The sequence below is a fragment of the Heterobasidion irregulare genome, assembly GCF_000320585.1.
Source record: "Heterobasidion irregulare TC 32-1 unplaced genomic scaffold scaffold_04, whole genome shotgun sequence".
Classification (NCBI taxonomy): Eukaryota; Fungi; Basidiomycota; class Agaricomycetes; order Russulales; family Bondarzewiaceae; genus Heterobasidion; species Heterobasidion irregulare.
In genome coordinates, this window is record NW_009258200.1 from 2,012,891 (window position 1) to 2,039,850 (window position 26,960).

At 50.9% G+C, this 26,960-nt stretch overlaps 14 protein-coding genes across 14 annotated transcripts; 4 read left to right on the forward strand and 10 right to left on the reverse strand.

Annotated features, from left to right (window-relative positions):
• Positions 1 to 238: 238 nt before the first annotated feature.
• HETIRDRAFT_316470 (vacuolar H+-ATPase V0 sector, subunit M9.7) lies at positions 239 to 522 on the reverse strand (the record flags this gene model as incomplete). The annotated part of the gene is made up of 2 exons (XM_009547118.1): positions 239 to 344; positions 428 to 522. 2 exons carry the CDS (start codon positions 520 to 522, stop codon positions 239 to 241), a joined length of 201 nt encoding a protein of 66 aa, XP_009545413.1.
• Positions 523 to 776: 254 nt separating this feature from the next.
• cpm117 (cytochrome P450 monooxygenase 117) lies at positions 777 to 2,730 on the reverse strand (the record flags this gene model as incomplete). The annotated part of the gene is made up of 8 exons (XM_009546352.1): positions 777 to 839; positions 901 to 993; positions 1,050 to 1,518; positions 1,567 to 1,742; positions 1,795 to 2,259; positions 2,316 to 2,438; positions 2,495 to 2,611; positions 2,665 to 2,730. 8 exons carry the CDS (start codon positions 2,728 to 2,730, stop codon positions 777 to 779), a joined length of 1,572 nt encoding a protein of 523 aa, XP_009544647.1.
• A 374-nt stretch (positions 2,731 to 3,104) lies between these two features.
• HETIRDRAFT_163547 (exoribonuclease) lies at positions 3,105 to 6,036 on the reverse strand (the record flags this gene model as incomplete). The annotated part of the gene is made up of 2 exons (XM_009547119.1): positions 3,105 to 5,571; positions 5,624 to 6,036. 2 exons carry the CDS (start codon positions 6,034 to 6,036, stop codon positions 3,105 to 3,107), a joined length of 2,880 nt encoding a protein of 959 aa, XP_009545414.1.
• A 215-nt stretch (positions 6,037 to 6,251) lies between these two features.
• Positions 6,252 to 7,581, forward strand: HETIRDRAFT_409079 (uncharacterized protein; the record flags this gene model as incomplete). Its single annotated transcript, XM_009547120.1, has 3 exons — positions 6,252 to 6,773; positions 6,832 to 6,972; positions 7,030 to 7,581. A coding segment is annotated over exon 1 (442 nt), but the record flags the coding sequence as incomplete, so codon positions are not given.
• Positions 7,582 to 7,693: 112 nt separating this feature from the next.
• HETIRDRAFT_316384 (uncharacterized protein) lies at positions 7,694 to 9,486 on the reverse strand (the record flags this gene model as incomplete). Its single annotated transcript, XM_009547121.1, has 10 exons — positions 7,694 to 7,729; positions 7,780 to 7,983; positions 8,043 to 8,138; positions 8,195 to 8,303; positions 8,366 to 8,784; positions 8,836 to 8,904; positions 8,959 to 8,983; positions 9,042 to 9,133; positions 9,191 to 9,261; positions 9,357 to 9,486. The coding sequence occupies 10 exons, from the start codon at positions 9,484 to 9,486 to the stop codon at positions 7,694 to 7,696; spliced, it is 1,251 nt and encodes a 416-aa protein (XP_009545416.1).
• Positions 9,487 to 9,865: 379 nt separating this feature from the next.
• Positions 9,866 to 10,783, reverse strand: HETIRDRAFT_163550 (carbohydrate esterase family 12 protein; the record flags this gene model as incomplete). The annotated part of the gene is made up of 4 exons (XM_009547122.1): positions 9,866 to 9,879; positions 9,930 to 10,318; positions 10,369 to 10,612; positions 10,660 to 10,783. The coding sequence occupies 4 exons, from the start codon at positions 10,781 to 10,783 to the stop codon at positions 9,866 to 9,868; spliced, it is 771 nt and encodes a 256-aa protein (XP_009545417.1).
• A 916-nt stretch (positions 10,784 to 11,699) lies between these two features.
• Positions 11,700 to 12,532, reverse strand: HETIRDRAFT_107260 (carbohydrate esterase family 12 protein; the record flags this gene model as incomplete). The annotated part of the gene is made up of 4 exons (XM_009547123.1): positions 11,700 to 11,713; positions 11,764 to 12,152; positions 12,205 to 12,451; positions 12,499 to 12,532. 4 exons carry the CDS (start codon positions 12,530 to 12,532, stop codon positions 11,700 to 11,702), a joined length of 684 nt encoding a protein of 227 aa, XP_009545418.1.
• A 1,410-nt stretch (positions 12,533 to 13,942) lies between these two features.
• HETIRDRAFT_450807 (uncharacterized protein) lies at positions 13,943 to 16,216 on the reverse strand (the record flags this gene model as incomplete). The annotated part of the gene is made up of 3 exons (XM_009547124.1): positions 13,943 to 14,422; positions 14,475 to 16,051; positions 16,126 to 16,216. The coding sequence occupies 3 exons, from the start codon at positions 16,214 to 16,216 to the stop codon at positions 13,943 to 13,945; spliced, it is 2,148 nt and encodes a 715-aa protein (XP_009545419.1).
• Positions 16,217 to 16,374: 158 nt separating this feature from the next.
• On the forward strand, positions 16,375 to 17,157 carry HETIRDRAFT_107262 (uncharacterized protein; the record flags this gene model as incomplete). Its single annotated transcript, XM_009547125.1, has 4 exons — positions 16,375 to 16,660; positions 16,714 to 16,809; positions 16,865 to 16,950; positions 17,005 to 17,157. 4 exons carry the CDS (start codon positions 16,375 to 16,377, stop codon positions 17,155 to 17,157), a joined length of 621 nt encoding a protein of 206 aa, XP_009545420.1.
• A 419-nt stretch (positions 17,158 to 17,576) lies between these two features.
• On the reverse strand, positions 17,577 to 19,508 carry HETIRDRAFT_315983 (uncharacterized protein; the record flags this gene model as incomplete). The annotated part of the gene is made up of 3 exons (XM_009547126.1): positions 17,577 to 17,711; positions 17,778 to 19,234; positions 19,292 to 19,508. 3 exons carry the CDS (start codon positions 19,506 to 19,508, stop codon positions 17,577 to 17,579), a joined length of 1,809 nt encoding a protein of 602 aa, XP_009545421.1.
• A 209-nt stretch (positions 19,509 to 19,717) lies between these two features.
• On the reverse strand, positions 19,718 to 20,627 carry HETIRDRAFT_315349 (uncharacterized protein; the record flags this gene model as incomplete). Its single annotated transcript, XM_009547127.1, has 4 exons — positions 19,718 to 19,903; positions 19,970 to 20,155; positions 20,213 to 20,462; positions 20,521 to 20,627. 4 exons carry the CDS (start codon positions 20,625 to 20,627, stop codon positions 19,718 to 19,720), a joined length of 729 nt encoding a protein of 242 aa, XP_009545422.1.
• Positions 20,628 to 20,812: 185 nt separating this feature from the next.
• On the forward strand, positions 20,813 to 22,284 carry HETIRDRAFT_426532 (uncharacterized protein; the record flags this gene model as incomplete). Its single annotated transcript, XM_009547128.1, has 6 exons — positions 20,813 to 21,114; positions 21,174 to 21,289; positions 21,349 to 21,358; positions 21,406 to 21,940; positions 21,997 to 22,042; positions 22,103 to 22,284. 6 exons carry the CDS (start codon positions 20,813 to 20,815, stop codon positions 22,282 to 22,284), a joined length of 1,191 nt encoding a protein of 396 aa, XP_009545423.1.
• Positions 22,285 to 24,325: 2,041 nt separating this feature from the next.
• Positions 24,326 to 24,795, forward strand: HETIRDRAFT_417135 (uncharacterized protein; the record flags this gene model as incomplete). Its single annotated transcript, XM_009547129.1, has 3 exons — positions 24,326 to 24,346; positions 24,400 to 24,678; positions 24,715 to 24,795. 3 exons carry the CDS (start codon positions 24,326 to 24,328, stop codon positions 24,793 to 24,795), a joined length of 381 nt encoding a protein of 126 aa, XP_009545424.1.
• Positions 24,796 to 25,868: 1,073 nt separating this feature from the next.
• Positions 25,869 to 26,346, reverse strand: HETIRDRAFT_107265 (uncharacterized protein; the record flags this gene model as incomplete). Its single annotated transcript, XM_009547130.1, has 2 exons — positions 25,869 to 26,186; positions 26,257 to 26,346. 2 exons carry the CDS (start codon positions 26,344 to 26,346, stop codon positions 25,869 to 25,871), a joined length of 408 nt encoding a protein of 135 aa, XP_009545425.1.
• Between the last annotated feature and the right edge of the window lie 614 nt (positions 26,347 to 26,960).

Consider the following 26,960-nt stretch of genomic DNA (forward strand, 5'->3'; position numbering starts at 1 on the left):
TCAAATCCGATTATGCTCATGAACTGAAGGCCGATATGTTAAAATGGATACAAAAATCAAAACTGTGGACGCATTGAAACGTTTGATCAGCGTCGGCTGTAGAGTCACAAAGCACGCACCACAACCATGTGTATCCTGATGCCCTGCACGTAAAATCCCATGTAGACCACTTATTCCTTCAAGGCCAAATTTACCCTGGGGGCTACCGCAGAGTTCAGCGTCGTCACACATCACATCCTCAGGTCGCGGACTCACCAATGAGCGGGTGCAGCTGTGCGAGATACGTGACCATCCACATGAGATAGCAGCATGCCAAAGTGAGCATCAGGCTTGTGCGAATGAGCCTAAGTAGATAGCAAGCCGGAACCATCAGCTGTGATCGACGCACAACGAGCATCCCAGATGTGTATGCTGGTGCGCGACATACGTTTGTTGTGGGCCTTTCGGAGTAAAGGCCCACGAAGCGGCCATGAGGCCGGCGACGACGACGAGCACGAAAAGAACAGGCAGTGAGGATGCCATCGCATACAGAGAGGATGGGCGGCGTAACAGAGCAATACTGGTATGGAGCGACTTTGGCGCGGAATGTGCGGCGCATCTGACGTCAGTTTGGTAGTTAAATGAGACTTTCACACGGATAGGACCAAACCCCAATAGCAGCCAGACAACTGTTTCTCAACAACGTAACGTTTGAGTTGAATGTGACTGTGTTCCAGAGATGTATTACTTGCTATCTAAGTAAAATATATGCGAGGGTATCGACAGCTTTTGGTGATCTAATCGAACTTCCTCCGACGATAGCTGATCATGCGCGGCTCCTTCGGCATCGTGATCATCGTCTAGAGAACAAAACGGGCATCAGCCAACGCGTTGAAGGCTATGAGCGCCGGGATGACTTACGTGGTAATTATGCTCGGGGAAAGGCGTCTCTAACCGCATCTCAATGTTGCGGACCATGGTGACAAGCAACGTACCAAGCTGGAGATATGCGAACTGCCCCAGAAAGTTAACAAACGAAGGTAGATCCTTTAAAACAAGGAGGGTGGTACCTGTTCTCCGATACACCGATGTCTGCCTGCGCCGAAGGGTTGGTATGGGCTCTCAGTCCCCTTGCTCACAGCGCCAAATCCGTAGTCAACCTTCTCCCCATTCTCGTCCGTGTACTGCTTGAACGCCTTCTGTGCCTCGCCCTCCGAGTCGTTCCACCGCGTCGGGTCCCATTCGGACGCATTCGTCCACAACTCCGGGTCGACTTGGCTGACAGCAGGGCATGCAAGGACGTAGTAGCCTTCAGGTACGACGTACTGACCGTCTTTGGAAGGCGCTGCGAGTGTAGGCGGGACGATGAGGTCGGAGCGGACATAGCGCATGATACTGTGAATAGGAGGGTGCACGCGGAGGGTCTCGCGGATGATAGCGTCGAGCACGGGAAGCGTCTTGATCTCGTCATAGGTCGGCGAGCGGAGCGTACCGTCAGGGTTCGAGAAATGCTTTACTTGCTCTTGATAAAGGGCCTCGCTTCACAATAATGGTCAGAAAAATCATGCAACATTGTGGGACACTTACGCAACATCAGGTCTGTGAGCCAAGTGAAGAATTGCCCAGGAACCTGTGGTAGAGCTCGTGTGTTGGCCAGCCATGAGAAGAGCAATCATGATGTGTGCGATTTCGTGATCAGGGAGTTGGCGTCCGTTCCTGTATTTCTGATTGGACAGGGCTGCGATCATATCGGTCTCATCATTCTAACAAGGTGTTATTTCAAGGTCAAAATGGTAGACTTGGAAAGATACATACAGTGCTGGTACCCTCTCGTCGACTCTTGATGATGTTGACGTAGAAGTCGGTCATCTTCTGTTGAGCGCGGTCTCGCTTCCTGTAGCTCTCCAAAGGCAGATTCGGGAACAAGAAGTTGATGGGAGTGAAACCTCCATCCAGGTCCGAGTAGAGCTCCGAGAAACTCTTGTCCAAGTTACTTCGAACCTCCTTGCCTTGTAACGTCCTTGATGCCGTGAGAATAGTGATCTCTGCCAGCACCTTGAGCGCGTCGAACCGACCCCACTCGTTGATATCGTTCTCCTGGTAGACACGAAAAGTCGAATCTCGGTTCATAAATTCGGTCACCTCGTCCTCAATCATGCCCACGTAGGCGCGCAAGTTGTCCGTCGAGAGACCAACCTTGACAAACTTTTTCTGCTCCATGAAAACCTCGTTTGGAACATCGTAGACCACATCTTTGCCAAAGACTGGCGTAGTAAGATGCTGTTTCAAAATTTAGCTATGCCAAAGCAATACACAAGAACCGACGCGTAACGTACCGTGTACGCGTCCTCAGCCGATAGGTTAGCAACTTTACCGCCAAGGATAAAGTTGTTGCCCTTTGCACCCAGAGCGACTGTCACCTTGCGTCCAAACAGCACGAAAGTGAAAACATCGCCGTACTGAGACACACACCATCATCAACGGGGTTCAACATTCAGGGGACCGTAACACATACCTTCTCGCGACACTTAAAGAAAAAGTTGAGAGGATCGTGGCCATAAGATGGGGCAGAGCCAATAAACGGAAGCCAGTGGAACACCTCTGGTGGCAAGGACTTATCCCTCGGCAGAACCTGAACATGAAATAAGCCTCGGTGTGTACATGCACGGGAGATATCATGCGTACCAACTGCTTGAGAACGTTGAGGACGACCGCCATGACGGGTATGTTGATGAGAGCCAAGATAATCATCCGTGACGAGAGGTGTTTCTGCGCTTCAGCAAGGTAGCCCGACCACGCGTCCGACGAAGGAACTGCGGTAGCGTTGAACTCCATGGCTGTCGACCGCAACGTCAAAGTGGACGGCAAGGAACAGGCGAGGGAGAGAGGGGTGGATGGTCGTGTGAGGTTAGAACCCGCAGAAAATATAAGAGGCCTGTAGAAATCGCACCATTGCACCGTGGGAACTTGCGATTCCTACAGACTGGAACCGCTGCCGCCGGGCCAGTCTCGTCGAGCCCATTCAATAGGTCGGACAAAACATCAGACGACTCCGTCCTTTTCAATGTGGCCTGAGAAGTAGAACATGTATTATATGGCAGTAAATATCGTAACGTACCAGTACTCTACGCAAGTGTCGTATACACCCTTGGTCGATCAGACAACACAATATGGCTGATATTCACACCCACTGTGTCCCCTACCTCTGCGGCCTCCCCATTGGTCAACGTGATACACACAGGTATGCCCAACTTCGGAACGATTCCTTTCTGCCAACGGAGGCCGAGACGTGGATCGTATTTCGCTGTTCCGAGCACATAAGCGACAAGTCCCTCCAGTGGACTAGAGGTGTCGTTGATCGTAGTCTTGTTGTTCGCCATCCATCGTTTGATATACAGAGCTGACCAGAACACAGTATGCAACTCTCTCAACCTCTTCCGCACCCGCTCCCCAGAAGCGTTGTCATCGATCAACGCTTGCATCTCGGCCGCTGAGAACATGGGCTTCGAACCAGGGGAAAGCAGTGCCTCCTTGATCTGCCAATGCGCCGCTAGATCCCAGTAACGCCTCAAAGGCGACGTCACCCACGAATAGCCCTCGTCACTCGAAATCCCGAGAGTCCAGTGTCTCTGAGGCTGCAGGCTGTTTGTTGCGGGGGGGACGGACACGTGAAGTCGAAGGGCGTGCCAATAATCAACGATGCCTTGTTGATTACGCATCGACAGCAACTCCTGGAACTCAGACTCGCTGCTGGTTGATGGCCTTTCCAATCCACGACGTATCAATGGGATCCCTCGCTCGAGCCCGAACCGCGATGCTACACGACCTGCTGCCTTCATTGATTCGGCAACTATCCTCCGTGATCCTGTCTCAATAATATCCGCCCCGCCAACTTGATAGCTGAGCTCTGGGAATCCACGATATGCCATCGGTCGCTGCGCGTCGTTTGGGCCGAAGGGGAGCGGTCTAGGGGACAACGATACCGAAGCCCTCTTGGAGTCAAAAATCACAGTGTTTAGCGCCAAGCGTTGGGCTGAAAGTCGCTTTGCCAGTGTGTCCAAGAGACGCAAATTTTCTCTGTCAGAGGGGGCAAGACCAAGGGATGAGGGCTGTCGAAAGCCGGGTAAACGGCCAAAGGGATAAGTGGGTCGTTTTACTTCAAAAGTCATCGAATGGTCTACGTCTTCATAATGAAGGACGTGTACGTTTCGAATCAGACCCGCGCGAACTTTGTGGTCCACAATCTCACCCGTGGGATCGATTTTGGCACTGAAAGTCAGGACGCGATCTGGTTTATTGAGGGCTGAGTTGACGCCTAGAGATAACCCATACTTCATAAGAGAGGGAGGGAGCATCGGCCATGTGACGTAATTGAAATACTGTGACTCTCCTCCCTTGCGAGCTCGTTGAGATAGGATGTGGTTGGGATGAAGAAGGGAAGTCGGATCAGCGATGTGCACATGTAGCCAGAAGTGGTCGGGTTCATTGGGGATAATTTCGACAGACATGCCGTCGTCTAGCTCTTCGGCGTGGTAGTCATCTATGACATACACTGGCATGTCGCCAAAATCGTGTCGTATGGATTCTAAACGATCAGACGGATAAAAATCTTCCGGGCCTAATGGACCTGAAGATGGAGAAACAGAGAGCCCCCTTTGAACAAGGGCTGCGCGTTCCCTCGCACGTGGAGAATCCTCATGCTCGTCCTCCAGTTGGAATTCCACCCTGAGAGATACCAGATCTTGCCAGGGTGCGAACACCCCAAGCTCGATCAGCATCTGACGGACAGTGTCAGTCGAGATGTCACCAGAGTACGCATCCATCGCCTTCACGAGGGCACAGACACTCGCTGTATAAGGGTCAAGCTGTATACTCCGCAACTGGTGAAGTGAGTCCCGCAAAAACCAGAGGAAGATACGGTCGTTGTCGATGAATTCGTGTGTTTGTGAAGACGAAAAGCTAGGCATTTCTCCGTTGGACTCATCCGCCCTCCGCCTCGAATCATTGATGATCATTTTAGCCTTCTCCACAAATCTAGAGATGCTGGGGTCATCCTTGGCTAACATATCATTCACTGTCTTGATGCGCTCCACATGTGAGCGCGGGCGTACGAGGAATTTCTGTGTATTAAAGTAATCTGTGCTGTCGGCGACATACTCTTGCGAGCGTGTCATTAAATGTTCGTGAAGGCAGAAGGAAGCAAGTTCGGGGGATAAACGGTCCGGTCCAATGAGCTTCACAACTTCTGGGACAGTGATTTCACCCCATTGGTTAGGATCCGGTGAGCAGACTTGATCGAAGAGTCTGCTGAAAGGCCGGGCAAGTGAGTTATATCCGTCTTCCCCGAGTTTGTGGAACTCGCGTAATTTGCGAAGGGCCACGACGCGAGCCATCAACTGAGGAGAGGCTGTGGCTACTGGGTCTTTTCCAATTCGAGCTACGAGGTTTGAGTCAACGAAGTTGGGTATGGCGTACATGATGTCCTCGGAGACACCATAGATCAATTTGCCTGTGATGGTGAGAAGCAAAACCTTGTGCTCGCCCCCTGAATAGTCCTCAGAGAGAAAGATACAACTGATCACGACCCAGTTACTGCACATATAAGTTCAGATGATGACCAACAGGGAAGCTTTAAGTGGCGCACCGACGCATTTGAACAAATGATCCAGGCCCGACACCTAGAGGCAGCTGTTTCGGAAGAAGAGAGGTCGAGGAGACGTCCAGACTATCTGCTGAATCGGCTTCCTCAGCTTCAGCAAATACAGATGCTTTGGAAGGCATTTGAGACTCTTCGAGAATGGCATTGACGAGCTCGAGCTCTTTTCCACGTCGAGTAGGCGAACGCCTCCACCCCGAGTTCGCTTCTGAACGCGATGCTGCGCTAAGAACGGCTTTCGTCATCTGTTCAACCATACGGCCATTCTTCTGAAAGACAGAACTAGATTTTTTGGTGGTCGAAGAGCGCGCTCGGACAAAGTCTAGCGAGAAAGCGTCATGTCGAGACGATGCAATATGCGAGCGAAGATGTTTCGTGCATAGGACGCCGTGGCGGTGCATACAGAGGTTGTTTAGGATATTTGACAGAAGAAAAGCCGTTGTCTGAAGGCCTTGGGGTGAAGGCCTTGGCTACCGTGGACCCTCGAGCTCCGAAATTGTAGAAGGGGATGAAGGGCAGAGAACTGGACCAGCAGAATGTAGAAAGTATCGTGGTCACATGACCTGCTTTTTACTAGTCGATCTTCAATAGTCTTCTAGCTAGCGTCACTCAGTATCAGTCCTTGTTCTTTCAGTCTGTCCTCCATTTCGCATTCACAACTGTTCAGTGCATCATGTTCAAACGCGTGGAGAAGCGACGCAAGCGAAGGGAAGACGAAGAGGAGCTGGGAATCGACGAGGAGATGAAGGAAGTTTTGGGATTACAGGATACGGACTCTTCAGAGTCAGAATCAGGTTCGGACTCTGACTCGGACTCTGACATATCCAATGACGACGGCGATGCGTCTGCCTCTGGTATGCTGAAGAGAAAGCGAGTGAAGGGCAGCGAATCGGAAGGGGATGATTCAGGCTTGGCAAACAATGTTGTCGGCGATGAGGAGGAAGAGGGAGAGGATGTCGTAGAGAGTGACGAGGACGAAACCGACCATCCCGATAGTGGACCACAAATCACAGTTGCCGAAGCACTACAGGATCCACTCTATGTCGTCTCGATGGATCCAGAAATCCAATCGTGCGTTCTCTGTCCGGGCAAACGACTCAAAAACCCAGCCATGATTCAGGTGCATATGCGGTCTCAGGTACGCATTCCCAGAGCGACTAAAGTCTACATGATCAAAATACATACATACCACCCAGCTTCATGCGCGAGGCCTGAAACGACTGGAGAAGCTATCTCAAAAAGCTAGCCCCGACGACAACGTCGTGGAACTTTTCGCAAGACCATCAGGGAGCACGTTGGTCGCTCCGAATGAGACATCTAAGCGACAAGCCAAACGAGTGAGTTTTTCTGCCATGAGATATCTGAAATTACAGATTCAATATTGGTTTGAATAGAAAGCCAAACAGGCCAAGCTCATTGCCAAGCGCGAGAAACAAAAGAAACTCAAGCAAAAAAAGATAGCTCGAAAAGAGCACCTGAAGGCAGATGAACAAGCCGTGTCAAGCGCGGGCGATACCCCTCCACCAACAAAGAACTCCAAAACCAAGCTACTTGGCGCAGAAAAGACAAAGCCGAAATCGAAACCGACATCGAAAATGATAATGAAGGCTGAAAGCGCATCAACAACTTCTCCAAAAGACAATTCCATGGCGGACGAACCAAAGCCAAAAAGACGGAAAAAGGATGCGCCACCCTCAGATATGAAGCCAGTTGTTACAAATGATCCACATCGAAGACGTAAAAACAAGCGATATTTCGATGAGAGCACGTCTACAACCGCCGTCAGGTCTTTGAATCACCCGAAACATTCTCACCAACGTCCGAAGGGAGGCCATGGGGGACTAAAGGTGGGGGGAAAGAGTCACACTCCCTTATTGCAGATAATCGACTAGTATCTCGGTGTGTATCGCGGCAGGGTATGATCGATCTTCCTAGTATTTCGCTCGAGTCGGTATCGCATCAAACAATAGGTTGAAGAGCACAGGGGTCCGTCTCAAGACATCAAGGTAGGTAATCTCGACCCAACCATAAATAAATGTTACACCTCGTCGCCAAAGACTAGCCCTGTAGCGCTCGGTTCGTCATTTCAAGCACCTACACATCCATTAGACTATGGAAACTAGAAAGGTTCGAGATCGGCGTACTTGGTGAATATCAGGTCGCTCCTGAGGATTGACTTTCAACATGCTATCAATAAGGCTTTTGAGAGTAGGTGAGTACTGCGAAGGCGGGTGCTTATACCGCGCATTCAGCACAGCCATCGCTATTGAGCCACCTTGTTCTGTTGTCTGGGTGTTCTCAAAAGGCGAGTGGGAGTAGGCAAGCGCGAAGAGTGTGCAGCCTAGTGACTATTCTCGTTTGCAGTAGATCAGACAGCGATCAGCCATACAATGACCCATCCACGTACCCAGATATCGACTTTTTCGTCGAGAGTGTTACCCGTCTTGACATCAAACAGTTCAGGAGCACGGTAGGCCATTGTGCTATGCTCTGCGGCAATGTCCTATTGGAAGATGGGCGCGTAAGCAAATGAAATGGGGAAACTCATAGAATCAAAACCTGTTGCAACAACGCTTGCGACCGGTTCTGAATAGGTATCCTGGCTTTCACACAACTGCCAAAATCCATCAATATGGGCGTTGATCCATCATCCGCAATCATCACATTCCTGTAAGTCAAGAGTCCGTAGGTACATGATTACCTATTTTGTAGTCAAATGAGAATGCTCACCCTGGCTTCAAATCCCTGTGCGCGTAGGGTACCAACTCCCCTGTACTACCTTGTACCACATTAGAGGCATCTTCGTCTCCATCAAACACGACATCGCCATCGTCCAGTCTCTGTCGTGTCACAAGAGGAACACTGGATGCGTTTCCTCCGGATCCACCATATGAATAGCCACCTTCTGCATCTCCCTCTGGGTGAGGAAACATTTCGTCATCGTCGTCATCTTCATCATGGTCCCGCGCTGCAGGGCCACGAGATTGCGAAGACGACGGAGGTGAAGAGGAGGAAGAGGCCGGTGTCCGGTAAGTATGCATTGCGCGTACTGCTTCGCAGGTGCCCTTGAAGAGGCGGAGCATTTGACGTTCAGAGAAATGTGAATTCGTTTGAGTGTTGGTATTTATCGCGTCTTGAAGATTTCCACGCTGAAACTTATGTCAATAAGGATGTCGAGAGTGAAACATAAGGAGTGGGACCTTATATATTGGTAGAAAAAGGTAGACGATCTTCCCCTCGCCTTCCGGGTCCTGAATGACGGCAGAGTCCTGCATCGAAATCGATCAGGCAAGACCTATAGAAGGACTGAGTGACGATCCTACCAAAATCCGGATGATATTGGGATGCCTGATAGAAACAGCTGCTTGATATGTACGCGGCCTGCATAAATGAAAGCCATACGCACTTGAAACGTCGGTAGGCCTCTACCTCTCGCATCGCGTCCTTGACGCCTTCGGATCCAGTTGGACAGCGTATTTTTTTCAATGCAAACTCCCTCTAAGTCGCGGTCTGGCTCAGTGGAAAATGAAAGACAACGCAAAATTGAGAGCTGACCTGGCTATTCTCATCTCTCGCCAGGTAAACAAATGAGAACCCTCCCTCTCCGAGAACCTTGATGATAGCGACTGGACAAAGAAAAGCATGAGCCCCAATCACAACAACTAACCCTAATGCGATATATCGAGCAGTCCGGAGGGCCTAGGGGGAACTAGCTACTGACACGTCCGACCATTGATCTTCAGCTTGGACTGCTGTTGGCATATGCAGCTCGTAATGGATGAAAACGCGTCTTTGGTGTAGAATCTAATGTTGTCCAAGGCATGAAGGAGAGGTTGCGGCAATGTACTCATGCTGATAGATACGAATGGTGGGTGATGAGGAGCCTCGGACTCGTTGCAGGTTGCCTGCGAACGCGGCAGTCACAGCCGTGCCTCTGGCGATGCCGTGGCGGCATCGTTTGATCTCAGAAGCACCACTGCGACAGCGCTCTTGATGATTGATCACACAAACCCCCGCAGCTCTTCTCACATCTACCATTTGGAGTTCGCTAATTTCGTGCTTACAGTCGTATCAGGTTCGCCGATTCACTTGGGCTACGATTTTATTCCAGAATTCGGGTTCTTTGCCAAACAGTTCGACATCGTTTGCAGATAAGTAATCGAGCGACACGATAATGGGCCAGCATCAATGACGAAATAGATAAGTTAGAAACTCATAACCTCCGACACCTTAAATACAGCCATCTGGATGAACTGTTTTAGCCCAAAACTATGGAACGCAAAATTAAACTTACTAGGAGCAGACTGGCCATTCGAGTTGACTTTGCTTTTCAGCGAGTTACTTCCACATAGCAGCCCCCGAACAAAGGCCTCCGCAACTACATTTGCGCCTGTTGGCGAAGTGTGTGTGTGGTCATTAGGGTAGTAAGTATCGACTGTCGTCTCGCCTAGCACGTTGTAGGCCTGGTCGGTGTAGCCGTTGTGGTCAACATACGTCACGCCGGTGCGGGATGCGGCCGTCTGCGCGTAGCCAACAAACCGAGAAGCGCCGTTGATGACCCCATTGGCCCAGATGTTATCCGGGGTCTGTGAAGATACAATTGGGATTGCGCCCTTCGCTTGAAGCGAGGTGACAGCATTTTGGACATAGTAATTGTACGTGTGAATGACAATCTGCGAGCCACTGAAACCATAGTTAGACTGACTGCACAGGATCTCAAAATATTTGCTTACGATGATGTCGTCACAGTAGATGTCGTGTTATATCCGTCACCGACAGCCTCCTGCCTGCCATTGTCCACAGCTCCAGCGGAGCCATCGTTATGACCGAACTCGATGACGACGTAGTCGCCACTGCTCACGGTGTTGATTAGTGTCGTAAAACGGCCCTCATCGGTGAAACTTCGCGCGCTTCTTCCCGCAATAGCACTGTTCACAACCGGGATTGTCAGATATTGGGCAAGGTATTGACCCCAACCTGGAAGGAGTCAGATGAAGCACCATCAAGCAGGAAGAGCATTGTACCATCAGTGCCATTGCCTCCTCCACCTTTTGCCATAGTGGAATCGCCTGCGAGATACACAGTTTGAGCAAAGGCAGCGTGGACACATGCATAAGAGACGAAGAGAGAGGTCAAGCCGAGCTTCATGACTGTTCAGGTAAATGAAGAAAACAATGATCAAGTGACGGCTGATACCACATCTGCTCCTCGCCGTTAATTTATAGCGGTTCGGAATGTCGAGGAGACGAATTTAAGGTACGGCCGGGCCGTCCGCGAAGGACCAAGTGACAGCGTCTGCAAGCTTGGGAAAGCATCATGACCACTAGATGTAAGGCTTCAGACCCCTCAGAGTCATATGCAAGACACTGCAAGAGCAACATGTATCGCGAATTATGATTGAAGAAGCTCAGAGGTCGTCAAGGTGCCCCCGGCCGATGCATGAACTTCGGACCAGGGCATTCTGCATCCGAGAATATTGTGCCAAGGCGATATTCGAATTCATGCTTGACATGTCTGAAGGCGAGCGCAGGAGCATCAGCTGAATTTGCTAGATATGTTGATATGGGTCGAGATATCCTGCAGGACAGCTTCCAAGATGGGCTGACTTCAGCTGAGATCCGTTTCGAAGGTGTCGATAGCATATGTTGTCGATGGTCACATTGTCCTAGAAAGGATTGACAGGACGAGAGATTCCGATAATTTACCACCAAAAGACCGAATATAACTGTCGCGCCCAGCGAATCCGGTACGGATAGAGTAAGATATAATCTGACCCATCGGGCACAAACCTGCTGACCATGAAGAACGTGATATACTTCCGGTGGAAGGAGCTGAATACCTGATGAGTCAGATGAGCAGATGATAGGACGTCTTATACTCCACACAGATACGTCGGCGTCTATTAGCGTTCCCTAACGCAGGTATAGACTACTTCGTCTGAACAAACATGAACCCCCAGGTTGTGCGATGCAACAAAACAATAATGTTATATTTTAGGCCAGTACCGTTCAAGAATAAGGCCAAAGCCACTTCACTGTGGCTAGCATCCGTCCCTTTCTCATGATTAGATACAGCCGTCTGGAATAGAGGTCAGCGCGAACTATTGACCATGGTCACAGTGAACTTACTGGGTGCGGCTTGGCCTTTTGAATTGACATCTATCTTCAGCGAGCTACTTCCACACAGCAGCCCCCGGACAAAGGCCTCGGCAACCACGTTTGCGCCTGTCGGCGAAGTGTGTGTGTGGTCCTTGGGGTAGAACGTGTCGACTGTGGTCTCGCCCAGTTTATTGTAGGCTTGGGCGACGAACGCATTGTGGTCGACATACGTCACACCCGTGCGCGATGCGGCTGTCTTCGCGTAGTCGACAAAGCGAGAACCGCCGTTGAGAACACCGTTGGTCCAGATGTTATTCGGGGTTTGGGAAGATATAATGGGAATTGCGCCTTTCGCTTGGAGCGCGGTGACGGCGTTCTGAACGTAGAAGTTGTATGTGTGGATCGTAAGTTTTGAGCCGCTGTTAATACGATTCAAGAGATAGAACATAAGATTTTAGAATATTTGCGTACGATGATGTTGTCACGGTAGATGTCGTGTCCACCCCGTCACCGACAGCCTCTTGCCTGCCATTGTCCACCTTGGATCCAGCGGAGCCGTCATTATGACCGAACTCGATGATCACGTAGTCACCCTTTTTCACGCTGTTGATAATGGTGGTGAAACGGCCCTCATCGGAGAAGCTTCGTGCGCTTCTGCCCGCAATGGCATTGTTCACAACCGGGACTGTCAGGTATTGGGCGAGATATTGACCCCAACCTTCGAGGAGTCAGAGAAGGTATTACCGAGCATAAAGAATATTATACCATCAGTGCTAGTACCTCCACCTCCCTTTGCCATAGTGGAGTCGCCTGCGAGATACACAGTTTGAGCGAAGGCGGCGTGAATGCACACACAAGAGGCGAAAAGAGAGGTTAGGCCGAGCTGCATGGCTGTTCGGGTCAAAAATAATGAGGGATGGCCAACACAAGATCCGCATCCACCAGTAATTTATAGCGACTCGGAACGTTGAGGAGATGAAGTCAAAAAACCGGGCCGTCCGCGAAGCATAGATGATGGTATCCGTATGGTCTGCCAATAAATATCGATCCCGGTGGGCATCTAGACACAAGTAAACCAATGAGAGCAACATGACTGCAACGCGTAACGGAGACCGTGAAGGGCCGTGATCGAGGAGGTTCCGAGGTCGTCAGGAGACGTCAGGGCGCCCTCCGTCGATAAGTAAGTCATCGGGCCAAGGCATGTTGTGTCCACAATTTCCTGCCAACAGCGCTGCTCAGATCCATCATTTAATGGTTCTAATGGTCTAAAGAGGTCTGAAGGCGAGTGCTTGAGAAGACAAAGTCAACAAGTAGTCGCAAGATGCTCGTGAAAGATCCATGCCGCTTTCTCTCGAAAGTCACCGAATTCGACATGTGCGGGTTAAAATGCCCGGAGGTTAAATGTCATGATGATTTCAGCGATGAACAGACTTTTGAAATGCGTTTCGAAGGTGTTGGAGCACATGTCGACATCTACGTTGTCGTAGCAATGCAAGCAACTGAGCGAAATCTCCCGGAATCTCCTAAAGATCAATTTGCTACCGAAGGGCGAATGGCAGGAGGTGATAGGACGAGTGAGGCTGAGCAGTGTGGCTTGCGAGAACAGACTAAGTGAATCCCATCTGACCCATTGGCTAAGCTTGCTGATTGAAGTTGTTTGAAATGCATTGGTGATGTCGGGACGACAGGAACGTGAGCATAGTGTGAGCATCCACAACAAGACAAACAGTTGTCGACGTCGGGAAACCTGGGAAACCTAGTGGAAACCTCTACTACCGGAGCTTGGCGGCCGGCATCTATACTACACAGGTACCGTCGGCCTGGAGATTCTCCTTTGTCGCCTATATTAAGCCGAAAAATGGCATCTTTACCTTTTCAGAAAGTTTTCGATGTCCGTGAGAAAGACCGGGCTCTGTGAGGTTCCTCAGGAAACTGCCGGTACCTGCACAGTTTCTTAACTTGGAAATTTTGACATAGCACAAGCCGGCTTCAAACAACGATCTTCTGTGTACGGCCACGGAGACTGCTCGCTGTGGTCATCGTTCAGTAGTATACATGCACGCGCGAAATGAGACAAGACACTGACCTACAGGTTACGAGTGCTCTCACAATTCAGAAAAAATACAGTAAGTAACGGGAAGAAAACCCACGATTAAAAGCGAGAAGGTAGAGATCCACTAAGTCCAAAGATTCCGGGGAGTCGATATTTTCAGTCATCGAGATACCCCATCTCCTTATCCCTCTTTGCCTTCCTCCAGGCCTTCCTCTCCTCGTCGCTAAGAGCCCACCACCCTTCAACGGTGTCTTCCAGCTCCAACTCCCATTTCTCCTCTCTTTCCACTTCCTTCTTCGTCTTCTTCTTCTTCGGTGGAGGCGGTGGAGGCGGTGGAGGGGTGCGCCGTATGGTGAGCAGATGAACCATACCGTTGAGAGCGGATTTGCTCGTCTTGACGAGGGGGCTGCAATAGCCCACGCGGGCAGGAGAGGGGGCGAAGGGATTGTTGGGATGCGAGCTCGCGCGCCGAATGGCCTCGCTGACGCCACCGCGGCGCGGGATGACGGTATTTCTTCGGGCGAAATGAGTAGGGGGAGTGGCTTTGGCAGAAGTGACGGATGCCGCGGGAGCCTTCTCCTTTGCGCTATCGGCAGGTGGCCCATCATCTTTCGACAAGTGAGGATGAACATTTTCCTTGAATATAAATTCAGAATCTAGAATACTTCGAAGCTGCATACGAGCTTACCTTGGACCGGATAGGCGTTCCGGGCTCTGCCCGTTTGTTACTAGATTTATTAGAAGAATTCGTCTTATTTTTAGAGTTCTGGATCGCAGCACCGTTTCCCCCCTCCTCATCCTTCTTGCCCCTCCCCTGTGATTTTTCTTTGCGGACTCTTTTGGACGGTGTCTGAGAAGATGCGACCGAAGCATCATCATCGTCCTCGTCAATGATCAACGCTGCCTTCCTCTTCGCCGACCGCCTCTTGATCGGAATCTCCTCATCCTCCTCCTCATCATCAACAACGGCTTTTCCCTTGCCTTTGGCAGACTTTACTTGCTTCGCACCGCGACTGCTTATTGCTGAAGATCTTCTCGGGAGCAGCTGCAGCTCATCTTCGTCCTCGGAGCCTGGCACAGGCGAAAGACTGCTGTCGTCTATTGATGGAACATATGCGTCTTCGATTCGAGACGTGGATGGGCCTGCCGGAGGGTGGATGCGTTTGAGCGTGCCGTCGGCGCCCGAAGCAGTTTCTGCGGGTGCTGCCTTGGCCATCTGTGCGCCTTTGATGGGAGACTGGATGACGACCTGCAGTGTACCTTTCCCCTTGGTTTCCTTCTTCGCCCTTGGTTTCTTTGGAGGTGCCCTTGGCTTTCCGGGCTCTTTCTTCGTGGTGGATTTCCCCTTTCGACCAGCTGTTATGCTCTTGTCCGAGGGTGGTACCACCGAGTGCTCTGGCTCAGCATCAGGGCTGGCGATCGACGATCCGATGAACACTGGAGATGGGGCTGGGGGTGGAGGCATTCGAAGGGCATCTCGATTGGCTTGTATAGTGTCGCGCTCATCCTGTCTTGATGTTTCGGTTTCTGGTGCAGGACCAGGTGGCTGCTTTCGCTTGAGCTGTGGTCGAGGACTGGCTGCGGGTGGCGGTGGCATGACACTGGGGGCTCTCATTTGTGGAGATGATGGGTTTGGGAAGCTACTTGGCGGGGGCGGGTCCGAGGGGGGAAGAGGAATACTCGAGCTCAATAGCGGAATAGTCCTGACCTCCGATTCAGCTATGGAGACGTCGCCAGGTTCAGGGTGGACGAGCTTCAGACGCTTCACAGGACGTGGCTTCGGGCGGGCGCTGGATTTTGCAACGACGGAAGGTCCGACCACGAGTTCGTCATCCGATGATAGTTCAATGACACCGTCGAAGTATGACGGTGGATTCTTAGAGGCTATTCTCGAACGCCTCTTTGTTCGCTCAGCGATGTCCTCAGAGAAGTCCAAAGGGACAGAAGTGATGTTATCTAGGACAGTCGGCGGCGCGGAGGTAGTGTCGACAATGACGGTCGGCTGCGGGGGAGGATCTGGAGGCGTTTGTATGACCGAAGTAGGCTCACTGGTTGGCGCTGTCGCGTCCGAGCCAGCCTTGGCAGCTTTGTTCTTGAATGCCGGGCGAGGACGCGGACGAGATGGGGCAGGCTTTGAGGATGACATCGATGTGTCGGCCATGATGGGTGTGTAGGTTGAGATAGTGGATTCTGTTACTTTGGGGGAAGGGTTGGTGAATGTCGATATCGAGGAGTGTGTGGCGGGCACACGATGTGGAGATGTGACTGACAAAAGAAGAGACACGAGGCGTCAGTGGCTACTGTCCCGCGCAAAGTAGTTGCTTATGTTGTAAACGCACCAAGATCAGAAATTTCCTTGTTCTTGGGGCGTTTTGGGGCTCTCGAGTCTTCGCCTTCACTGTCTGAGATGAGCCACTCGCCGTCGTTCATGATGGAGACCAGAGCGACGGATGGACATGTGACGGATGACTGGTCTCTAGTCATGAGCTGTGACGCGTCGCGTCGACGTGTCCGGACCCGGGCTTGGTGCTTGGTGAAGCAAGGTAAAGCACTGGTAAAGCCTATTTGCTGGAACATATCGCAGCAGAATGTCCCTCCCTTCGTCTTCCACCCCTTCCACCCCTCCTCGTCCAAAGTCCAATCCAATCCCCGTCCCATCCCCTCTCCGCCCAACGTCGCCGTCGCCGCTCTCTGGCCATTCCTCGGGCATACTTTCACCGCGACAAGCATCACAGACTATCACCTCTCCATCCACTCCTCCACCCGGCCTTGACCGCTCCAAAACGAGGGCGAGGGATCTTTTAAGAAAACACTATGGTTTGGGTGTAGGTCCTCCTCCACCTTCTGGTAGACCCATGGATCCCATGGATTTAGGTATGCCTTATAGCCCTGCTTCCCCTGGCCGCTTCAATCTGAGCTATCTGCAGACTCGCCGGCATTTGAAGCCAAGGCATACTACGAGCAACTAATAACAACCTCGTCGTTAACGACCTTGCTGAAAAAAGAGAATGAGCTACTGGCAGGTAGCCGCTAACCCACTCAGCTCACTTGACCGCAAATCACATTTATCATCATCAGACATGCGGCAATTGGACAGCGAACGACAGTCCTTGGTTTACAACCATCACCACGAGCTCATCGCTGCTACGGACACCATATCGGCAGTATGTTCTTTGGTTCCGTTCGCACGCCTCAGGCCTGAAACGTCTGCACCGTAGATGAAAACCAGAGCCGAATCACTCGATGCTGATCTCGACTTACTGAAGGTCGCGTTCTCGGAGATCTCACGGTTGAGTGCCGAGGTTGCGATAGAACAACCATCCAGCTCAGCCCACCATCCACCTCCGGGCAGTCCACGATTGCACGATTAATGTATGCATGTGTGTTACATTCTCACCTTATAAGTTATTTTTCCGTATTCTGCCCACTCTTTGGGTGTGCGATTGATTCTCAGGCAATTACTTTGTTGATTCAAGCAGGGCGATGGCCCTGGAGGCTTCAGTTTTCGTCAAGAACATCTGTCTCACACCTCCTAGCACTATATATCATTCCTTGAGTGAGTACCTCTTGACTGTTCTCGCGATCTTGATTCTTATATGCGCCGAATCCGAACTCGTTCCATGACACCTTGGGTTCTCCAGGGGAGCCTAGAACATAGCATGTTCATAGCATGAGAAATAAAAATGGGCGTGATCATCATGGGTGTCTGTGATTTAGCCGTCGTGTCCCATATGTCTGCCTAGGTAGGTTACTTTATACATGTCATGACGCTGCTCTACTGGTGAACTTGTCAGGAGCAATCTTCGTGGGTTATCACAGGTTGCCATTCATTCCCTCCTAGGTACTGGAGGTAAGAAATTGCAAGCCCTTCCACATTAACTCCTGCTTTTCCGCGCCGGCAGATCCACCATTTCGTGTCTTCTTTCTGTTCTCGAGATCGATAGCACCGGTTAGCGCTCCAACAATCTTGTTACAAACATTTTGCACTCACGTGGGGTTCTAAAAATCTATCATGCACAAATTTCGCCACTTTGGCCGCGAGTTCATTGACAGTTGCGTCGCCAACATGAATCTCGCCACTCTGCATGCCTAACCCTTGCCACTTGTGCAACGGGGGCGCATTGTTTCCAAAATCAATTATCGCATCATTTGCTTGACACAGCCCGCTGCTCACCTCAAAACTCAGATAAATGAATCCGTTATCATCGACCCAAGACGCTAAAAGCCTTCTGTCCCCATCGTACAACTGCGCGCTGTCACTCATTAAGAGGCGAATGCTAACGCCGGAATCATTTTCCATATCATTCGCCAGCAGCGAAATCCGAATTTTATCGGACGCGTTCTGCATCTGCGCAGGATACCCCGACGGCATCTCCAAATCGCGAGTAAGGGGAAGATTGCCGGATACTGGATTGTATGGCCCCGGTGCGCTCGGCTGGCGTACCGATTGCTGGTGGTCTGATGGCGCCGGATAGCATACACTCTGCTCGGTCGAAGGCGGGGGTGTCGAATGACATGTAGGGTCTTGCGTGCCCCGACTCGGCTGGGCCGAGGGCGGGAGCACTGATTGCGTCCAATAAGATGTGGGGCCTTGCGCGCCCCAACTCGGTGGGCCTGGCTGGGTCTGATATGTCCAGACATTCTGTCCTCTTCCGACCATCGGCGAGTTCTGAGGTCGGTAGTTATAGGCATATGGAACTGTGCTTGGTTCGGGGAAGGTGACCCTGGGTGCAGGCTGCCCCCGATGGAAGGTGTGATCAAACGTAGGGTGAGAAGTTGATGGGTTCGAAGCGAATGTGGCATTGGATGTGAGACGAGCATTGTTGTATCCGTAATTGTATGGATTCTGGGCGAGGGGTGGGCGAGGCTCGATATTGACCGGCGACCGACCCCAAGGCGACGTCTGTTCCTGCCGCGATGGCTGGTGGACTGGTCGCCCAGGAAAAGGCCACTGATTCGAGGGCAGGGTTCCTTCTCCGGCTATCGGCCGGCTGCTGGATTGATTCGGGGAAATTCGAGGTGTGCTCTGTCCGGAGTGCTCATTCAGACGGGGGAGGGTCGCATGTCCAGGGTAAGGAGTTGGTAGCCGACGGCTAGTAGGTAAAAAAGCTCTGGATGTAGGGTATGGCTCTAGGGTGGGAGCCGGGTGGCCCGATTCCTCGATATCGTTCGGATAGGTCATGTACATCCTTTGCGGCCATTGCGTGCTCGGCGCAATACTACCTGCCTCACTCTCAGCATAACCAGGTGGAGGCGTGAGTGGCCAAGCTAATCGTTCGGGCGACGACAGTTGAGGAAAAGGATCGGGGCTTTGCGTGTCGCCGGTTCTCGAAAGAGTATCTTGCCAACTATCATCGTCGTGCAGAGGCATCTGTGCAATCGAGAGGATGTCCTGATGTTGTGGCCTGAGGAAATTGCACCGGTACCGCGACGCGCGACGGGGTGGAGCTTTAAGGGCGTGGAGAGAGGGTCAGTCATTGTGGCAGCTGTGGTCCGCCTATTTACTGTGAGTAGGGCGCAAACCACTGTGATCTGTTCCTGCTTCTTCCCGCTTGTTCCAATCGATTCCGCTCGCATTATGTTCGCAAGACGCCACGTTATTGAGCGAGCATGGTACCACAATAGCCGTTTCGTATATGCTTAGGGCGGCGGCGATATTAATAGAGTCAAAGCGCGTCGAGGCATTGCCTGAGACCCACATGTCGGCGGCAGCTTGGGCCATCCAGGAGTTGAAGATGGGTGTTGCAACAGCTGTGGAACTGTGAGTATTCGACACAGAGCGCTGGAGAAGCGCCGATGACGAGAGGGAGTCCGCGAGCCAAATTCTAGGTCAACAGAAGAGTTTTATATTGTACGGGAATACACGCGACACAACAACTTACACGACTTCAAGCTTCTCGGACTTTGAGTACACAAGGCCCTGTCTGACCTTCATGAGAAGACCGACTTTGGCCTCTGCACCTTCTCTCCATCAACCCATACGTCCACTTTCTCGTCATAGAAAGCCGCGAATCCTCTGATCTCGGCGCATTCAAGTTGGGGTGTGCGGTACCACCAGACGATGTTCTCTCGCCTCTCTCCTGAGGGTAGGACGACGCTGTAGTAGTTCGCCACTCCCTGGTGACCGGCAAGTCAGATAGCTATCAGCAGGGCGGGAACAACGACAGATAGGTGAACACAAACCTTGTAAGGGCATGCCGTAGTTAAGTCTGTCGGTTCCAGGAGGTCGGTCCGAACATCCGTCTTGGGAATGTAGGTGCGCACGGGGAGGCCGGTTTCGAATAGCAGCCGGGGTTTGGTAGTGTTCGCTACCTCCACTCCGTCGACTTCTACGCGAACATGGCGGGACGACTGAGAGACGTCGACACGCTAGATCCAGGGACAGGCCCCTCAATGCCTGTTCACCGAGTAGACTGCGCGGCTGACCTTGTAGGGATCCTTGGGATGCACGAATATCTGATCATCCTCTTCGAACCATGCATCCATCTTACCGAAAACCAGCTTCACCAGGCCTTTAAAAGCGCCATCCGTGTATACAACGGCCGCCCCTTCGGCTCGTTTGCCGTCGACAACGATGTCGTATGTATCTGGCTTCGACTTTGCCGGTTGTTGGAGGTATTTCGTAGGGACCTCGGATGCCGCAAAGAAATAGCTGGGGTAGTGCTGGTGCTCCCAACTATGTGTGAAAGAGCTGTTGGCGACGAGCCCGGTGGACAGGAGCGGCAGAAACGTACACCAGTTTTGCTTTCTTGGAGTCGACGATGAAGTGTTTGTTGAAGAGCACGCGCACGCGCTTCTGCGAGTCTTCGACGTGTCCAGCTGGCGGGAAAGGAACTGTCATCGTTGTGTTGAAGATACAGTTGGAGGTTGATTGCGGGGCAGTATTTGTACTGCGTGGATGCGATGACTGATCAGAATCTCAGCGGGGTACCTCCGCGGTGATCTATCCTCGGCGAGGATGACCAATCGCGTTCTTCCCTCGTCGTCCGTCGGTGCTCTGCTTGAGCAGGCATTATTTTCCCAACGATGGCCCTCCGGCCGTCCACCCTCTTGACAATTCTCTGCATCTTTGTCCCTCTCATCTTCATCTCCGCGTTCTATCATCGCAACCCGCCGTCTCTGAATGCCCAACTTGCGTCGCAGCATAGTGACGTGTATGACACACCGCTCAGCGACGTGCGGAGGAGCAGGATCGTAGCGGTTGGAGATCTTCACGGCGACTTGGGGAACGCGCAGAAGGTTCTGGAGATGGCTGGTGTCGTTGACTCTACAGGTGCGTGGTCTGGTGACGTGGATGTGTTCGTGCAGACCGGGGACATCATCGACAGGTGAGTTGCCGCCCACCCTCGCCTACCCTCCCTCGGTCCAAAGAGCTCTGAATTTTCAGGGGGGACGACACTGTCAAACTCTTCTTGTGGATGGAAGACCTGCGTGTGCAGGCTGCGGAGGCTGGTGGACGCGTCTTGTCCCACCTGGGCAACCACGAGTGGATGAACGCCATCGGTACGTTTCGTTTGTAAATCGCAATGATCCGTTTTTAACGTGTGCACTTCCTTATGCAGGCGACTGGAGGTGCGACCGGTTTGTCTTTTCATGGAATTGCTCTGATCTCGCCGCAGATATGTCCCGCAGACCGAGATCAAGACCTTCGGCTCTGTCGCCGCCCGCCAGAAGATGCTGTCTACTGGTCGAATTGGTCGTGCTTGGGCGTCGAACTACACCACGACCTCGCGTCTTCCACTTCACCCGTCCCTCGGCCCCCCCAACAGTGACTACCCTCCCGACTCATCTTCTCCTCTACGTGCCCTGCCCTCCCCGCTCTCTCATGCCGCCTATTCCTTTGTGCACGGAGGCCTCGCACCTACATACGCACACCTCTCCCCCTTCCCCTCGGCCATCAACGCCATCGGAAAGTCCTTGCTGCAAAAGCTGCAGGGGCGCGCTCAGCAACCACCACCCCATCCGCCAAACCCATATCCAGGGCTTCCGGCGAGTGCGACCCAGGACGAAAAGGCCCTTTACGAATCTGACGGGCCGCTGTGGTATCGGGGATGGGCGCTCGGGAACGAGGACATAGTCTGCAAGGCTGTGGATGGTGTGCTAGAGAAGACGGGGACGAGGAGGATGATCATGGGACACACACCAGATTTCGAGGTCGGCGTTCTTTTGCTTTGAGGTGCCGGAGCTCATACGTAAATATCCTCGTGCAGAGAATCGTATCGAGATGCGATGGCAAAATTATCATCATTGATACTGGTAGGTCGTATTCGACTTTTCCGCTGTCGAGCAAATAACGACGCCTGTTTTGACTTGAAGGGATATCGCACGCATACGGAGGCGCTCTTTCGGCGCTGTCCATAGATTACACCTTGGTTCCCCTTCCGGCCTCCGCCTCGGGAGAGAAGAGATGGCGGGAGAAGGAGGTTGTCAAGGCGCTATACGACGGCTGGTATGATGTGTTCGTGGACCACGAGAGGGAAATCTCTGGAGACTTCTGACGAGCTGTGTTGAGCTTTCTTGCATGTGGTCTAGAGTAACTTATTCTGATTCTGTTATGATTATGTGCGACCTCGGAGACGATGCTTATCCCTCAGATCGTCGGTGTGTGGATCGTGTCTATACCACAAGTTGGGCGAAGAACTATGCTCTGCGTCAACCCACCGATCTTCTAGCCGCAACTTGTGTGTGCAGATTTTCGCCACAATTTGAACGTTGTTTCTTCGAATGCGAGAGACTGAGATGCCATTGGCTAGGAGTCACTAGATTTGTCTGGGGCGAGAGATCACACTTGCTCCCATCTCTTGCGAGCTGATCCGCGATGCCCTCTGCTTCCTGATCATACTTGTCTCTGCATTCCAACCCATTAGTATAACATTGAGTACTGTCATCCACGGGGAAAAAGAGCTAATTCTTATGAGTCGCGACGACTTGTCTAGTGACGTTATGGATTATATTATTGTGCATTTAGCATATCCCTCTTGGCTCAGTTGGTAGAGCGCGTCACTAGTATCCACGGGAAAATGAAGGTAGCCTGAGTACGCGCCTTAAATGGAAGGTGGCTCCCTCGCTGTGTTCGCTCGCGCGGGGACGGTCGCGCGGGTGGCTGAAGGAGGAGGAAGGTCGCGCTGGCGGGTGGCTGATGGATCCGGAAATGGAAGGTGGGGGCCAGAAAGGGAAGGTCGCGTGGCGGGTGGCTGAAGGAAGGGGGGTGAGGGTTCCGGAAAGGGAAGGTCGGGAGGTCGCTGCCTCGCTGTGCTCGCGCGCCCCCCGGCCACTTTGAACACCCATATCAGGTCAGTCGTTCAAATCGGCTAGCGGGAAAGTTTTGGCAATCTTACTTTTTTTTTGTTGAGCTCAAGTGGTCTATAGGGTCCCACTGGTGAAGTAGCATGAGTGTGGGGGCTCGTAATTGTGGACCTATGTGTGTCTATAGCCATATCTCTGCTACAAAGCCGCTCATCACATGACTCTGCATCTGGCCATGCCATTGGCATTTTGGGCTGCAACTCATGAGAATATCTTGTCCAATTGACTGGAAAATTATAAGTGACAAAGCTCATGCATGGGGCAAGAGAGCAATGGAAGCGTTGAAGGGTTGATTAGTGTGAGTCAGCAAATTCACAATAGGGACTCACTTACCACAGCACAAGCTGTGGGCCATAATCACACAATTGTTGTTAATGTGCCATGAATGGTATTGCGCCATATGCCAGAGACATTTTTTACTGTCAAGAATGCAGGCAATGTTGGGCAGGATTTATTGATGGACAAATAACAGGTAGTCATCTGGAAAAACCTCCTCTTTTAATTAGATCTAATTGTTCAAAATACTAATCTAAGCTAATTAGAATGTATTTTTCATAATCAACTTTATGACTAAATTTGCAATTAAGGCAACATTGTCTATATTATTACAGTCCTATTAAAATCTACAACCTAATTACAATTTTACATATCCCAAATCCAAATTATATGAGTGCTACAATTTTATTTTTACTGTATTCTTTATTTTCTATTGGTTTACTATATTATTTTCTGGTGTCTAAATTCAAATATTAAAAGCCCTGATTTTTAGGATATTTATTGACCCTTATATATATAGAATAGATAAGAGATGAATATGTAAGAAAATCAGGAATGTTGAGATTGCCTTATTTATATCAACATATTTAGGTTAGCAGGTAATTAGTTTAGACCTTGTGGCTTAGTGGTTTAGAGCACTAGTCCGGGTGTGTAGGCATGAGGTTGTTGGTTCAATTCTGGTCATGGGCAAGTTTACTATAGGGTGTGACTTTAGTTTGATTAGTAAGCTCTATATAGACTCTATGATTAGAAATGTAGTAGTATTAGGGAAAGTATAGAACTGGGTTGGTTGATATTTTTCCAAAAATCCATATAATGAATTAGCTTTAATTAGCTCTAATTAGATCTTATAATTTCAGGATTAGAGGGGGGGTTAGCTAAAAATCCTTAATGGTATATAGCTATATTTATGCTTGACTATGGTTAATTTAGTATGGAGCTTTTCCCTGATGTACTATGCACCAAGTGACCCCTCTGGTGTCGGGGGGATGCATCGAGAAAGAATCCATGCGACGCGATGCTGGTGAAAGACCGCCTATTCACGAAATGACTGCATCTTCACAGAGAAGGATCCAGAATTAGATGGCTTCCGTGGGCTTCACGCTGCGCGCGTTGTCATCTTTTTTTCATTCAAGCACCAGCAGATAACTTATCCATGCGCCCTCGTTGAATGGTTTGTACCAGTTGGTGATAAACCTTGTTCAAATACTGGTATGTGGATTGTGGAGCCGCAAATAGGCTTAGGGGGAGGGAGAATTACTTCGGTGATACATGTAGACAGTATCCTACGCGGCGCACATCTAATAGATGTCTACGGAGACGACCACATACCTTGAGATTTTAAGTTCACGGACACACTCGATGCCTTTGCTGCTTATTATGTTAACAAATTTATCGATCATCATGCGAATGAAATCGCCTTTTAATCACTTTTTTTGCCTTCTCACTTTTCTCTCGCTTTTTTTGACTTTTTAGTCGCTTGTCTCTTAAATCCAACTTGTTAGACTTTTATTTGATTGGGCTCGGAAAGGAGCTTTTCTTTAAGTCTCTAAGTCGCTCAAAAAGCTGATAAGAATGAACAAGTACGGAAAAGCCCGGAAAAGCTAGCTAAGTAATGCGCCCTTTTCCTGATGTTGACACTATCTTCCGTGCTTGCCAGCTGATCGGGGTGTATGGCACGACACCCATTCCTCTCGACTTTCATTTTTCTTACTCGTTAGACACATTCAAAGAATTCTATGTAAACTCCTATGTAGATTACCATGCACATGAGTCTAGTATAATGTAGGCTCTCATACTTCAGATCTGAACCTCTGCACTGTCGGAAGTCCTGAAGTTCGATCGGTCTGAAACTTTGAGGTGTCGGAACCTCTGAATGCCGCACTGGCTGGTAGCCCTGGCATATATGAGACCTCTGATGATTCAGAAATCGATCTTCACATTGTCCTGAAGACCATGAAAACTCTGAAGCCCTATCAGCACTTATCTGATGATCTGAAGAGCTCTGAAGGCCTGCGGCAAGTCTCACCAGGTCGTTCAGGCTCTCAGCAGACACGACAAAGTGCTGATGTACACCGCACATCGTCCCTAATAATCCCCAGGGGATATCTGTGGTATATTAGCAATATACCCGGAATCAACCGCGAATATACCCACCTCCCCTCCGGGGATATTCACGGTCGATTCAAGGTAATGTCTTGAATATACCGTGAATATACCTGGGTACTGAGTATATTCACAGTATATTGTGGGTTTATTCGAGCTCGATATCATTCCAATCACTTTATATGCGCTCCATAGATAGAGAAATAAATATATTAACAAATCATAAAACTAATACATGCTATTGAAGGCTACACGACAATTCTAAGGCTTGAAAGATCTACAAAATATACTTGAAGAGGCGAGAGGTGCGAATCCCGGCTAGATGTTCCCCCGCATACGCAAGCAGCCACGGCGCGCATCAGGGATGGGACGACCAGCACCTTGACGCAAGAATCTATTGCGGTGGCGGGAGCGGTGCGTCAGCGCGTGGCCTCGAATTCGAGGAGTACATTTTGGGGGGTGCGTCGGGCTGCGGCACCGCGCTGTCGAACATGAGCACATCTGGTAGCACGCCACGCGCACAAACGCAGCCGCTGGCGAGTGCATCGGTGCCGGCAACGTAGAGGCGCATCCTGCGGACAAGCGGGGTGAGCATGCGTGTCAAGGCTGAGAAGATCAGTGCGGGAAGAGACAAGGTCACCAGGAAGGGTTGCAGCTTGATAAGGTTGGCGAGTGCAGGGAGCGAGGGGAATGGAAAGAATGCGGTGTAATGCTGGGGTCAGTACTGCCGTGCGGGGGGTTAGCACTGTGACACGGAGAGCCCAGATGAACACTGGCCTCACTGATGTTGCTGCTGCTGCTGCTGCCCCGACGACATTGGCACTTGCGCGCGCACCGCAGACTCTGAGGCTAATCCGAGCCACCATGCGCATGAGAAACACAGATGCTAGCACCCACGCCAACGCCACCAAGCTCAGCCTGTGCTTACCCTTGATCTCATCCATCCAATGTTCACGCTCACACCCGCAATACCCACCGTTCTGACAATTCTTGCCGCACACACGTCGTAGGCTGTGCTTGCAATCTCCTTCAGTCCCACCCCGGCCCGCCCTAAATGGACGCATATATGCGCTCTGATCCCGCATTTTCAGGCATTAGATCTGATTATATGAGAAAACCGGAACTATAGAGCATATGGAAACATGTTTCAGTGGGAGAAAGACTCACCAAAATATGTGCACACTGGAGGCTCCTAGAGAGTAAGACGAAGGGAGCACTTAAGAGAAATCTCGACGCTGTCCGACGACGCGCACTCATCAGGTGACCGTCGAAATGGATGAGTCATCTCCCAGTTGGGATTGACTGGGGGATATTTGAGGGATATTCCCTGACGAGTATATTCCAGGTATATTCCAGGTATATTGCTAATATACCCCGAATATCCCCTGGGGATATTTGGGGGCAATGTGCGGTGGTAGTACACGTACAGATAAGCACGATGAGAACACGACGTCTCGATGGAGTCTTCTCTTTGCCATCGATCGAT